Source organism: Fusarium phalaenopsidis, assembly GCF_050370095.1.
Source record: "Fusarium phalaenopsidis strain FUZ10S chromosome Unknown contig_32298, whole genome shotgun sequence".
In the NCBI taxonomy this organism is placed as follows: Eukaryota; Fungi; Ascomycota; class Sordariomycetes; order Hypocreales; family Nectriaceae; genus Fusarium; species Fusarium phalaenopsidis.
In genome coordinates this window covers 1994446-2008669 of record NW_028145407.1, presented here as the reverse complement: position 1 = coordinate 2008669, position 14224 = coordinate 1994446, and the positions used below count along the sequence as shown (strand labels likewise).

Genomic DNA, 14224 nt, shown 5'->3' with positions numbered 1-14224 from the left:
TTGATTTTGGAGAGCAGAAGAATGCTTGTGATGTCGCTCGGAAGATCCGAGATATCTGAACCAAGTCGGGACGGCTCTTAAGAGAGAAAATTTGATAGGCTCGTATCACTTGTTGGAACACTGTTTGTCCCTTGATTGTACGTAGCGTCTTTCTCTTGCCCAATATATCATATTAGAGGGATATTGATCTAAATACTGCCAAACATTTCGAAGCTTTTGCCTCAATATGAAACCCCCTTGTCGGGTTTAGCTGTAGCACTCGCAACGCTCAAATGTCCTCTCACAACATCATCCAGAGAGGTGTGGTCTGTTGCGACATTGATCATGTCGAAGCCTTGATCAGCAAAGACTTTGGCCTGCTGACCTCCTGACGTATAAATGCCACACTTTTTGCCGTGTTTATGACTGGCTTCGAGGACCTTTGCAATTGCATCCTTCAATTGGGGTGCCATCTCGCTGCTAACAATGGGATGACCGATGTTGTTTCCTACACATGTTAGTTTCAATGAATGGCTCTGGGGGATTCAAGAGGCTTACCGAGGTCGAATGGGCCGATGAACAGGACGTCGACACCCTCTACGGCCGCAATCTCGTCAACAGCCTCTAGTGCCTCCTTGGTCTCGATCTGCACAATAACCAAGGTGGCATTGTTGGACTGCTGGAAATATTCGATGAAGTTTGGAGATGGGTTGAACCGCTGCTGAGCGTAGGGAGATCCGAAGCCTCGTCGACCCTGGGGTGGGAACTTGGCAGCCTTTACGACTCTCTTGACCTCTTCGACGGTTTCAATGAGAGGGATGAGAACCTGGATTTGTTAGGAAGTGCAATAATGCTGGGTTACTTGTCTGCTTACTCCGTGGGCTCCACTGTCCAAGGCTCCTAGAGGCGGTCAGCTTTCTTGCTTATCATCTAAAGAGGAGCACTGACTCTTAATCATCCATCCTTCCATGCCTGGCGGTCTAACAATGGGAGACACGCCTGCGTCGGCGATGGCGGGCACAGCCTCATGCATTGCCCCGTCTGCGGTGGTCGTTAGCAACCCAAGAAGAGCGACGAAAGGCATTCACGTACCGTCAATATCCCCATGCTCACAATCCACAAGAACCCAGTCAACTCCAGTCCTCGCCAGTACTCGAGATACGTTGGCTCCTCGTATCATCTGCCATGCTCCAAAGGACTGTCGCCCCTTGCTTAGGGCAGTCCAGAGTCTATTTGCGGCCTGCATTGTTGACATGTTGAAATAAGAGCGACGACAATAAAAGAACTGAGATGCTTGTAATCTTTAAAGCTTCGTGCAGGGCGTGACTCATGGGGATTTAAGTAAGCACAAGCGGCCGGAGTTAGCATGACTCTCTCCGAGATGCGGAGCTTGGCAGCTTGATCTTCAAGCTATTTAGGTTATTTTTCGCGCCCTATGCAAGTGAGGGCGTCACGGTCGGCCTTCAGATCGGAAGACTAGCCCGCTCCGTAGACAACTCATTGCCGGTTATTAGGAACTTGACCTATTGGATGAAATACGCTTCAGTTGCAGAAGGGGTAGTCAAAGTCCTGAAGCACCTTTCACCATCACATCGTCTTTAGGCTGACTGCCTTGACGTCAGCAAATCCCCATTGGCTGCGCATCGTTTTACAGATTCTAGTCTACTCCGAACTCCAGCTTACGCCGAACCCCAGCTTACTCCGAAATACGCGGACAGTTGCCCATCAACCGAAGCATTGGCAAGGCAACATTGCATAAGTGCTCATAGAGTGAAACCTATAGCGCGCTATTTGGAATTAGGTACGTGAATGGCTGCATTTGGCAGAACGATGATAACTGGAGAGTATTCGCAATCCAACCCCGACGATGCTTATTCCACTGCTCACCGATGACTGGCATTTATCAATGGACTGCTCATCTACATGTCTAAAATTCTCGACGAGGTCACAACTCAACTCAGACACTTCTAAACCATTGATGACTCTGGCAATGACAGCGCTCATCATCGAAACACATCTTTCAATAGGACAGAGCTGATCTGAGCCGCAGAGGAAGGGAGACTGTAAGATATAAGGAAAGGCACACATGTAGGAGCAAATCTCCAAGGCCTGGATGCCATTTGTGAGGCGATATTACACAATTCAGCCGAGAAGGGTGACTTGAGGTCGTCGAGATTCTGCCCAAGGATTACACAGTGACGGACTTGGCTGGTGGGGCTCACTGAAGGGTCTCGGGGCGGGTTAAAATTGCAGTGAAGGTAGAGGGGTTGGCAGCCCATTGCTCGGAACATTAATGTAACCAATCTGAATGGGAGACCCTTCTCGGATGGACTCCACGTGTTAACCAGCCAGAGCCATGGCACTGCATCCACCGGATCTAAGCACTCTGATATTGATGGCTTGGACTGGATGCGATCGTGGAAATATTGGACCAGACCTTTGATTTAGTGGTGGCTGGTGGGACGCACATTAGAGGAAAGAGTAACTGGTGTTAGGCCCTCAATCCCCCTTCAAGATCAACGATTAACAATAGACATCGGCGGGAGGACAAAGGTGTTTGATCGTGTATTCAAAGTATCGGAATTGGTAGTATGGAATGGTGTGTCAGGCTAAAGTTGACGGGATAATGTATGGTGAATAGTGTCGGGCAAAGGTCCGAAATTTGTTCTGTTTGAGATTATTCAGCCGTTATTACCAGGCGAAGTCTGACGGAAGAATTGCTTACGGCAAACTCTCTTTCTAATAATCGTTAGTCGGGTTCTGAACTCAGAGTTTGCATGGTGGCTTGGCGTCTTCATCATCACGTCTGTTGCCTGTATGTTGTCACACCTGTGCTACTGTACTCCAGATATTCGCTCTTGAGGTTGTTATCTGGGCGCCCTTCTATGAGAATATTAACGATTTCGAAGCTTGTTTAGCGATAATCTCAAGTCCGGATGGATCCGAGCCTGTGACACCCGGCCGAGAGTTCCAGGGACTTGGTGCCCAACCCCAGGATCGCCTTGTGTTCTGGACCATCGATAAGACTATTCTAGAAACGTTTTAGACGCAAAGACGCTCTTACGACGGTGTCGGACGGTGTAATTTTAAACCAAGTGCCGAGACAGGGGGTGACGCAATTGGGCTCAATTTCACGGCCGCCCGCGGAAAACGGTGATGACACTACTTTTCTACCCACGGCCTTGCCCAACACTTCTTCAACACCACAAGGATATGCACCGGCAGACACAATGTCGAGCTCCTCAGAGCTGCAGCGCGACAGAGAGGTCCAGGGCTACCTCCAGAGCTGGCAGATAGCCCAGGGCTCGTCGCTAAAGATTGCTCGCAACCTCGACAACATCGTGGCCTCGCACCCTGAAGCGGCGGGGGAATTGCCGGGCCACACGCCTCAAGCCTCGTCCGACAAGGCCCTCAGCGCGTTCGCTCAGCTGGCGGTCCTGCGACTGAATGCGCAGAACGTTCTGATATCGCTTATCGATGCCTCTACGCAGACTGTCCTCGCCGAGGCGACGCGCAACCTCAGCCTGGGGGATCTGGATGGCGGTGCCAAGAATGACTTGTTTCGTACGTAGACTCTCCCCAGGACAGCCTGGCAGTCGCCTTTTGAGCGCTGCGAGTAATCCCGGCCCTTCCGCCTCATAGCAAGACCCTACAGTCACTAGGACCTAGATCAATATGCTGACCGGACTCCAATCAGTCGGAACCTCTGTCTTCTCGCGCAGCCTAGGACCCTGTGAGCACGTCCTGACCGAGACTTGCACCGCCCGCAACCCCGATGGCGAGATGTACACGACGGCCGGTATGATCGTCCCCGACTGTCGACTCGATCCCCGCTTCCAGATGCGACCGTTTGTACAGGCCGACGATGGTCTAAGATTTTACGCCGGAGTGCCAATATTTTCGAGGAAGGGACACAAGATTGGCACCTACGCCGTGTGCAGTGACGAACCTCGCGATGGACTATCGATCGATGATCTGCAATTTATACAGAATGTTGCTCAGGCAGTCATGGAGCACTTGGAATGGGCGCGCGACCGTGTTGACCGGTTCAAGGGAGAGCGAATTGTGCGAGGATTGGCCTGCTTTATCGAGGGCTGCTCTGGTGATGATCCGGCCTGCGCCAAGGACGATCAAGCGACGGGCTCTTCTGTAGTTCGACCACCAGCGATATCTATCACGTCACCGAGACGGCCGCTTCTGAGGAGGATTTCTTCCACCAAGATTGATGCTGGATGTCCCTCACCTGGAGGCCAGCAGAAACGAGACCGGCTTACAAGAATGTTTTTCAGGGCTGCAGACACGCTAAGGAGCTCAACGCTAGCTGATGGCGTTGTTATCTTTGGCGCGACAGCTTCCAACGCCAGACAGAGGTGTCGTGGTGGCAAAACAAACGGCCTCTTGTCCGACGAAGATGATCAATCTCCGCATATCACCTCTGGCTCTGACGGGTTTGGTATCGATAGTTCTGATTCCGATGCATCGCCAGCTGCTAGACCGTGCAAGATACTTTCGTACTCGCTTGCCGACGAGAAGGTACACGCTGAGATTGAGAAGGGCCCGGCCCTCTCGCTTGGTACTCTAGAAAAGTACTTTTCCCTGTTCCCCAAGGGAAAGACCTTTTCTTTTACGGACGAGGGCCTTGGAATTTCTTCAGATGATGATAGCGCAAGTGATCGAGAGCCGACGGCTGGCTCTGAAAACCCAGGCGAAAGAGGAAAACGACGAAGGGGAGCAAAGATGGATCACAAAGAGCTCCTCAAGAAGATCCCTGGCGCGAAATCAGTCGTCTTCTTGCCTCTGTACGACCACGTGGAAGACAAACTCGCTGGAGGTTGTTTTCTATGGACTTCGGTCACTGGGCAAATGATGAATCTCGACCAGGACCTTTCGTATCTCCGGGCCTTTGGCAACAGCGTCATGAGCGAAGTTGGAAGAATCAACACCCAGAAGAATGAGGCCGCAAAGACGACGTTTATTGCAAGCATGAGTCACGAGCTGCGAAGCCCACTCCACGGAATTCTCGGTGCTGCCGAGTTTCTAAAAGATACCATCACGGATTCTTACCAAGCTGGTCTCGTCAACTCGGTCTTGACGTGCGGCAAGACTCTACTCGATACGTTGAACCATGTTTTGGATTACAGCAAGATCAATACCCTCGGTCGTTCACAAATGAGAAGAGGTGGCAAGCACAGCAGACTCATCAGTCTCTCCTCCGGCTCGCTGGAGAGTTTGAACATGTCCGCCGCCGTTGACCTCTCGGTCCTGGTCGAGGAGGTAGTAAATGCCATTGCGACTGGTCACACTTTCAAGAGGCTTCCGGGGATTTACTCACCGAGTGCAGATGAACCCACGATAGTTGATTCACAGACTCTCAAGCATCTCCACCCTTCAGACGACAATGGCAGCCCGGTTTCTGTCTTGTTGGATATTTGCCCGCGGACGTCTTGGATGGTCAGCACTCAACCGGGTGCTCTACGCAGAGTCATCATGAATCTGTTTGGCAATGCCCTAAAGTACACGTCTTCTGGATTCATCCTCGTCTCGCTTCGAGGCCAAGAGACGGCAGAGAAATCCAAAATCGACGTCGTGATAAAAGTGATGGATACCGGCAAAGGCATGTCGGAAGAGTTTCAGCAAAACCGCCTCTTCGTTCCGTTCAGTCAAGAAGACTCGTTCCAACCTGGCACTGGACTGGGATTGAGCATTGTCAAGCAAATCGTCGACTCACTCAAGGGAACCCTCGAAGTGAAATCACAGCAACACAAGGGCACTGAAGTCGACGTTCGGCTCCGTCTCCTTCCGGCTCCTCCAAATTCATCACGGAATCAGGATGAGACGGTGCGTGGCATCGTTGACAAAACGAGAGGACGACGTCTAGTTCTTCTGGGCAGCGGCGAGCGTAACTTGCCGCCCTCTATGGCCCTACAAATCCGAATGCGAAACGAGACTCTCATCGAGACCTGCACCAACTGGTTCGAAATGGAGGTTGTCAAAGAAGAGGATGCAGATGTCGATGCCTCGAAAGCCGATATTTATCTTTACTGCGAACCACCTTCTATCCAAACTTTGAAGGATCGCTTCCAGAGTCCAAATTCTATCCCGTCTCGGAATAGAAAGATTCCAATCGCCATTATCTGCGCAGGGGAAGAGGAAGCAGCTCAAATAGCGAGGACACAAACCAAGGCTTTGGCTGAACTATCCAAAATCATTGAAGTTGTCCCACAACCGTAAGTCACCTGTAAAAATGATTGGAGTTGTAACTCACATGTATTTAGATGTGGTCCACGCAAGTTGGCTCAAGTCTTCAAGCGTTGCTTGCAGAGAATTGAGGAGATTGCTGAGAGCGAGAGTGCACAAGACAGTCTACCTTCACCACCTGAACAACCACCTATAAATGACGTCAAAGTAGAAACAGTGGAAGCAGTGCCAGCGGAATCAACTCCAGACGACGAAGGAGACCTTACTCCAGTACCCTCGGAAACCACCTTGCCATTGCCATCCCCGACGCCTCTGGATCCAGAAACACCTTTGTTGGCAGAAGACGGTGGCCAACTGGAGCAAAACGACGAGAAGCAAGACACGGAGTCAACCACGACACATGTCTTGCTCGTCGACGACAACAAGATCAACCTCCAACTCCTTGTAATGTTTATGAAAAAATGCAAATTCACCTACGAAGAAGCCGAAAACGGCCAAGAAGCACTCGACAAGTTCACCTCGCGAAACCTAAACTCCAAAAAACGCTTCGACTACATCCTGATGGACATCAGCATGCCCGTGATGAACGGTATAGAAGCCACAAAGAGGATACGGCAGGTGGAACGCGAGAATCAGATACAGCCTACGACTGTTCTTGCTTTGACGGGGTTGGCTAGTGCTGATGCCAGGAGGGATGTTTTGTCTGCGGGAGTGGATGTTTTCTTGCCAAAGCCGGTGCGGTTTGCGGAGTTGAAGAAGTTGCTTACGGAAGGGTAGGAAAATTCAGGGGTTTGGGAGGTTGGCGGGTTGGTTTTTGGTGTATAGATATTGGAGTTGGGTACTGGTATAGAATCTGGTTGGCGTAGTTGGGCTTGGATATCTCAGTCTTTTTCTCTTGTGCTTAGGCTTCTTGTCTGGAATATATGCTCTCCAACTCGCAGTAGTTCTCTCTAGGCCCAAAGAGTGGCTGGATTTCCCACTTTGGTAATTCATACACCATTGGTGGCCGAACTGGCATAAGCGCGTTCACATAGGTTCGAAAAGGGCGGTTAGCATGGCTTTCTTTAATTGCTGTTGACGGAGGGAACTTGTTGACCGGAGTCCAGCCCCCTGTAGACCTAAAGCTATAGACTTTTCTACAGTATAACCCACGTTCTATCTTGTATGGTCTATCCACTCTAAAGAAACAGGCTGGTGCAGTGAACATGTAGATGACAACACCAGAGGAAATGGTGCTCAAGCAAGGCTCTCAAGAAGGTTCAAAACATATCTCCTGCCCTACAGTTTGGTATCCGCAGACGGGAGTGCCGGGTATAGAATTCCGTCCTGGTATGCTGTTGCAACATGCTTCCCTTCAGGACTCCAGATGAGTGTTGACATAGCTGCCCTCCCTGCTTCGTACCGTGGCCAGGAAATCTCCAATATCCACCATCCATCTCCACGAAACATGGCATCTGCAGCGTTCACATGGACGTAAAACGAGTAGCTCAAGGTCGCTGCTCGCCCAAGGCTGGACCCATAGCCAAGGTGATTGCCAAACATGATAAGTCCGTTTCGATCAGCTGCAAAAGCATGGCAGACAACATGAGCATTAATGTCATCTTCCGGTAAAGGAGAAAGGGGCCGATATAGGATTAGTTGTTTCTGCTCGCCACTTCCCCTGGTGGAGTTGTACTGCGTCATATCCACCTTGTGCATATCCAAGATTGGAAATGTCCCATGCCCAACTTCGGAGAATGCTCGACTGAAGACGTCTATGTCAAGTTGTGGGCACGGCTCCCATTCTGTAGGAAGTTTTGAGGTGAGGATGTCATGGTAGCGTTCGCTTGGCGGGATACCCTGGGCTACTTCTGTTGTTGACGAGGGTCGACGAAAAGTGACAATGCTGGTTAAGCATGGGGCAGAAAGGGGCTTTTGACTGTCCTCGACGGAGAATGGGCCAGCCGGCGAAGCGGAGGGCTCAGCGGGCTGTCGGACATTAACAAGAAGAGTCGCGAATGACCGTCCATATTGGGTTTCAGACACCTCAAAGACGAAGGGGCGGTCGACAAGTCCGGGGCTTGTGAAGACGGCATGGATGGACTATAGCGAGGCGAGTAAGCATGGAATCTCTCGGGAAGGCATCTAGGGCCCTTCCTCACATGTATCCCAAATGCACGATCTTTGTCTGAATTGGAATCGGCTCTTGATGCAATTGCACGAGCTGCTGCAAGAGGAGCTTGTGCATAAACCACTCCTCCAAAGGCAACTTTGGTGAGAGGTGGCCGAGGGATGGCACTGGCCTCCCATGGAAGGGCATTACCTGTTGCCCAGGGTGGCTGACGATTCATGAAGCGCAGCATGACGCTCCCGGTACCAGACTCCCGGTCTGGGAGTCTTGTAAGCTCCATGGCTTGCTGAAACGACAGCCGAGCAAATTTTTCTAGGGAGGCCATAGTGGGCGATGGAATGATGGTCAAGGGTGAGAGTGGACAGAAGTATTTGATCTGGTGCTTGTGACAATAAATCACATTTCTATTTGGGCTTGCCTTGGGTGTGGATAGGCAACTTGACAAGCCTCGGCAACTCTTGTTAGTGCCGAACCCGCCGAGACCCCCTCCCAATCCATTTGCACCGCGCTAGAAAAGTATTGAGCAGCAGCATCTAAGGCCCAAAATGCCTCTGCATTAGCAGAAGGTATCTTCTACTTTTGCCATTGGCATGGTGGTCTATTGTGTTCCATAAAAGAAAACATGGCAGTTGTGTGGATTACAATTACCAACCGAGCCCCTTTCTTTGCAACATGGCTGCAAACAAGGTGAGGGCAATTCTATGTGATTTGACAATCTCCAAGTCGACATTATATCCCACATCCCGTTGCCAAATCTGCGCATCCATCACGACGCGACCCTCAGCTTTCAACCACCGAGCGTCGGCTTCGGTCAAGGACACGACCTTTACCTGATAGATGACTTGCAATTTCTGCGAGAGTCAACGCCTCAGAAGCAAGGGGGATAGCCTTCTCGGCATATTCAGACAGTTCATGAAATGAAGCAGCCGCGAAACGCGCAATGTCAGCGATGTTGACACGACAAGATGGAGTAGAGTTTCTGGCCGGAAAGCAGCTCTGATCTCGTGTCCCTCTGCCAGCTCAGGGAACACGAACGAACAGTCGGGCTGGCAGAAGTCTGAGATGAAGAAGGCCGGGCGCAAGATCGTCCAACTGGCGAATCGCGCCTCTCGGACTCGTCGCTCACTCTCGGCCTTGTTGAGCCAGCACCAAGCCAAGGGATAGTCCTTGTTCCAGCCGGGAAAGTTCTCGTGAATGCCCGTGCGAGCAACACTGGGATTCGCCCCATGCTTGACGCCGTTTTCGCGTGCTAAGAATGTTTGCGGCAAACGGGGGAACTATCCCGTCTAGCTATATAACCACGGGGTATTGGCGTCTGGAAGGTTCGTTAACATAGGAGAAGCGCAACTGGGTCATTGTATGATGCGTGGTACTAAAGACCATGACTCAAATAGGCATTCTTATGCTGTTCTTGGCTTCGTGATTGTGAGTGGTGACACCAAAATATAGATAATTTTGGTGAAATAACAGTTCGCGTAGTATTTCTGCATTTGATGAAGCTAGTTGGCTGATGGTGACTCAGACGGGATGAGCCGTTAGGCGATGATTCCGATATTTCCGACCCGGAACGACTTCAACACTTTGACCTCCTTTGAAATCAAGAACCCCGCCCAAAACGACCCCTCTTTCTCCTGAGCCTCGGAGATAAGCACTCTATTATTTCTTCTGCTATCATACGTACGAGATACGGCCATGCTCGTGGGGGTGTTGATGGCATGAGCCCCTCTTGAGCCTCCGTTAACATGGATATCAATGTGGGTTGAGGTAGCTAGTTCCTTTGTGAGCTTTGATGGTAAGCTGACATCGGGAACGTGTCTGCTTTTTGCGCATTGATATGGATAAGGTTAACGTCATAATACTACCAAGGGATTGAACTAAGATGGTGGAGGAGCCGGATTCCGACTCATGTTCGAGTCTTTCCGGCCAACTTCCGAGTTGAAATGTATAAACCCGCGACAGACCCTCCATCAGGATACTCAAATTTGATACCCGTCTCATCTAGTTCACTTTCATTTACTTTCAATATGGCTGAAACTACCATTGTCGGCGCCGGTGGCCGGAAGATCACCCGTACGCCCACACCAACACATGGCTTGTGTGTCACATACTAATCCTGTGATAGTCCCTACCGGCTTGTTCATTGATAACAAGTTCTCACCTGCTGCTGATAACAAGACAGTCGCCATTGAAAACCCATCCACCGGCGACACCATCGCCAACCTCTCAGCAGCCCAGGCCGCTGATGTTGACCGCGCCGTGGCCTCTTCCAAGGCCGCCTTCAGGAACACGTGGCGCTTAACAGGTCCGGCAAAGCGCAGAGCCCTCCTTAACAAGCTAAGTGACCTCATTGAGCAGAATGCCGAGGAGTTTGCGTCAATTGAGGCCGTCGATGCCGGTATGCTGTACACCATGTCCCTGGGACTGAGTGTTACGCAGGCTGTCGAGTGTTGTCGGTACTATGCTGGCTGGGCGGATAAGCTTGATGGCCAGTCGATTGAGAACGATCAAACACTTTCATATACGCGCCGTGAGCCTATTGGAGTTTGCGCCGCTATTGTGCCGTGGAACTCCCCGCTGTAAGTTCCTAAACAGATACCTGAGGGTTGGAAACTGACCGTTCTAGGATGATCACCTTTTGGAAGCTTGGCCCAGCCATCGCAGCCGGAAACACTCTCGTCATCAAGACTCCAGAACTTGCCCCTCTCTACGGGCAGAAGCTGGCACAACTCATCGCCGAGGCTGGCTTCCCTCCCGGTGTCATCAACATCCTCTGCGGTGTTGGAAGTGTTGCTGGTCAGGCACTGGCTGATCACGCCGACGTGAGAAAGATCTCCTTCACAGGCAGCGAGGGCGTGGGACGAGGGATTCTCGCCAGCGCGGCGCGTTCGAACCTCAAGAGAGTCAGCCTCGAGCTGGGCGGAAAGGGTCCTGCCATCATCTTCAAAGACGCTGACTTTGAAAACGCTCTCTTGTGGGCTGGAGCTGGAATCACTCTTCATAACGGACAGATCTGCGTCGCTGGAAGTCGAATTTACGTGCAAGAGGAGATTTACGACAAGTTCATTGCCGAGTTTTCAAAGAGGACCAAGGATGCGGTAGCTGGAGATCCTCTCCTCGCGGAGACGGTCAAGGGTCCCGTCATCAGCGAGGCGCAGAAGAACCGCATCTTGGGATTCATCACCAAGGCTAAGGAGGAGGGAACAAAGCTTCTCCACGGCGGTGACGAGAAACTGTCGGCCAAGGGACACTATGTGCCCAACACAGCGTTTGTGGATGTCTCACCCGATGCCACCATCATCAAGCAAGAGGTGTTTGGTCCAGTTGCAAGCATCGCCAAGTTCAAGACGGAGGAGGAAGTTATTGCCCTGGCCAACGGCACAGATTATGGACTGGCGGCGTCCATCTTTACAAATGACATTGCCAGGGCTGTGCGCGTATCAGAGCAGGTTGAGGTCGGCATCGTTACCATCAACACATGGGGAAGCATCCATGCGAATACTCCATTTGGAGGTATCAAGCAGAGCGGGTTTGGCAGGGAGATGGGGCAGGATGCGTTGAATGATTGGACGCAGGTGAAATGTGTCAAGTTGAGTGTACCAAAGCTTTAAATTATAGGTATTATAGAGTCCATTTAGTATTTGTTATCTGTAAAGATTGGAGCGAAGTGGTGTTGTGCCTGCGGATTCGGAATCATTCCGAGGTGTTGTTGGTGGGCAACAAGTTTTCGACCCCCACAACCTGAACCCCTCAAGCCTACCGCGGGCGGGTGCGCCGCGGAAGCTCACCGAGGGGCAACGCGATCGTATCCACGATGTCGTCACGAATGAGAATCCGAGTATCAAGATGAAAGACCTGCTTGAAGAGGTTGGGCATACTATAGAGAAGCGCTCTGTGCAGAATCATTTGCGCGAGATGGATTTGAAGCGTTGTGTTGCTAAGTGAGAATGTGGAGCGCACCAATTGGAACGTGATATCTGTAGAATATAGGCATTATGGATTATTTAATGTTATTGACTTTTTCTTGTTTCTGTCAAGGAAGATTTTGCTTCCTTGTGGAGTAAAGAGTTAAGCCGATGCCTTCATATAGGCATTCTATCACACCAAAGCGGTACTTAATATCAACCCGGGCTCATTGGTAGATGAGATACTGAGAGGTTGGCTTCGACTCAGTTAAGAACGTAACCCTCCACAGCGGTTTTAATGGAATTTTTTTCCAAGGCCCAATGAGTTCTTATCCTCCAACCGGTGGATATGTCTACTGTCGAGGCGGCAAAGCCTCCAGAATCTGTCCCGCACAATCTCCAAACCCAATGAGTTCATCCTCATTCGTACCCGACCACCCTCGAATGATGACAGTATCACCATCCTCGAGGAACTTGCGCTCTTCGCCGCCTGTGCCAATCCGCAGAGGCGACTTGCCTCCACGGGTCTGCTCAAGAAAACTGCCTTGTGTGCCGTCCTCGGTGCCAGATATGGTGCCGGACGCGAGAAAGTCGCCAGGTCGCAGGTTGCACCCTGTGATGGTGTGGTGTGCAATCATCTGAGGCCAGGACCAAAGGAGGTTTGTGGATGATGTTCGAGTAATGACCGCTTCAGTGCCTTTGGGGGCTGTTTGTTCAATCAGATTACTAGTCTTTCATATGGATATCCATGACTTACTCTTGAGAGTCACTTCTAGGTGAATATCAACAACATTATCCTCTCGTTTCTCGCGGAGATATTCCACAACTTCGACGTCGTTGGGAAGACCCTTTGACTTGGAAGGATCCAACGCGTCTGCAAGGACGACCCAGGGGCTTATGGTGGTTCCTAGGTTCTTCGAGTTGAATGGTCCAAGAGGCACGTACTCCCAAGCTTGCACATCGCGGGCACTCCAGTCGTTGACAAGAACATAGCCAAAGATGTAGTTCTCTGCCTCGTTGACCGGGATAGGCTCACCAAGGGCATTTCCCTGACAGATGAACATGCCGAGCTCCAGCTCAATGTCTAATCGGGAAGAAGGTCGGAACACTGGCGTCTTGTCTCCAGGAGCTGCGAGGACTTGACCCCAAGGCCGACGCAGTGGCGTTCCTGAGACTACCACAGAGCTGGCTCTGCCATGGTAGCCGACAGGGAGATGATTGTAGTTCGGATTCAAGGCATTGGCAGCACCTCGAAAGAGGACACCGACGTTGAAGGCATGATTCCGGCCAGCGTAAAAATCGGTGTAATCGCCGATTGCCATGGGGAGATGCATCTGGACTTCAGAAAGCGCAACTATGGCATTCTGCTTTAGAGACTCGTTGTCCTTGAGGACCTCGGGGAAAGGCGTGTTAGCCTCAAAGACCTGTCTCAGATACTGCCGGACAGATCGATGCACAGGCCTACCGAGCGCCGCGAATGAGTTGACAGTGGGCTCGCTAAAGACGGAGAGTTTATCCTTGGGAAAGCCCTGAAGCTTGTTGAAACCTCCCTCTTGGGTGAAAAGTGAGAGGTCGAGGGCATTATCACCGATGGCGACGGCTGGACGAGGAGATGGGTTGGCTGTGGTGGAGATGATGCCAAATGGGAGATTGGCGAGGGAAAAGTGCGAGCCTCGCGGGATTGTGAGCCACGACATTTTGAACACGTTTCTTAATATGTATTTTATAGAAAATAGGCATTATAGGGGCGAGTCTTGTATATAAATCTATCTAGATCGTTGATCACGAAATCGAGAGCCACCACCGGCAGTTGAAGATCGGAATCGGCTTTGGTCGGAGCTGCAAATCATTCCGCGATTTCCGCCCGAGAATATGCGCCTTCTACCGAACTGAGGAGTTCCGCGTCAACGACAACCAGGACATGAATGCTTTTTTGTATTTGTAGTGCTTGCTATTATCCAAGAGGTCTTTGACCCGGCTTGCATGTATCAAGGTCAAAGTGAAATGTAGTATTTTGTCTTCATCGAGCCACTTT

The 14224-nt window shown here is 51.0% G+C and overlaps 5 protein-coding genes across 5 annotated transcripts; 2 read left to right on the top strand and 3 right to left on the bottom strand.

Moving 5' to 3' along the window:
* Positions 1–221: 221 nt before the first annotated feature.
* Positions 222–1225, bottom strand: LRP88_07177 (HpcH/HpaI aldolase family protein; the record flags this gene model as incomplete). The annotated part of the gene is made up of 5 exons (XM_083243712.1): positions 222–487; positions 538–805; positions 854–879; positions 928–1020; positions 1072–1225. The coding sequence occupies 5 exons, from the start codon at positions 1223–1225 to the stop codon at positions 222–224; spliced, it is 807 nt and encodes a 268-aa protein (XP_083100936.1).
* Positions 1226–3209: 1984 nt separating this feature from the next.
* LRP88_07176 (GAF domain-containing hybrid sensor histidine kinase/response regulator) lies at positions 3210–6954 on the top strand (the record flags this gene model as incomplete). The annotated part of the gene is made up of 3 exons (XM_083243711.1): positions 3210–3543; positions 3677–6206; positions 6255–6954. 3 exons carry the CDS (start codon positions 3210–3212, stop codon positions 6952–6954), a joined length of 3564 nt encoding a protein of 1187 aa, XP_083100935.1.
* Positions 6955–7455: 501 nt separating this feature from the next.
* Positions 7456–8612, bottom strand: LRP88_07175 (uncharacterized protein; the record flags this gene model as incomplete). The annotated part of the gene is made up of 2 exons (XM_083243710.1): positions 7456–8259; positions 8319–8612. 2 exons carry the CDS (start codon positions 8610–8612, stop codon positions 7456–7458), a joined length of 1098 nt encoding a protein of 365 aa, XP_083100934.1.
* Positions 8613–10311: 1699 nt separating this feature from the next.
* On the top strand, positions 10312–11895 carry LRP88_07174 (aldehyde dehydrogenase family-domain-containing protein; the record flags this gene model as incomplete). Its single annotated transcript, XM_083243709.1, has 3 exons — positions 10312–10357; positions 10410–10860; positions 10911–11895. The coding sequence occupies 3 exons, from the start codon at positions 10312–10314 to the stop codon at positions 11893–11895; spliced, it is 1482 nt and encodes a 493-aa protein (XP_083100933.1).
* Positions 11896–12542: 647 nt separating this feature from the next.
* Positions 12543–13886, bottom strand: LRP88_07173 (uncharacterized protein; the record flags this gene model as incomplete). Its single annotated transcript, XM_083243708.1, has 2 exons — positions 12543–12895; positions 12947–13886. 2 exons carry the CDS (start codon positions 13884–13886, stop codon positions 12543–12545), a joined length of 1293 nt encoding a protein of 430 aa, XP_083100932.1.
* Positions 13887–14224: the final 338 nt, after the last annotated feature.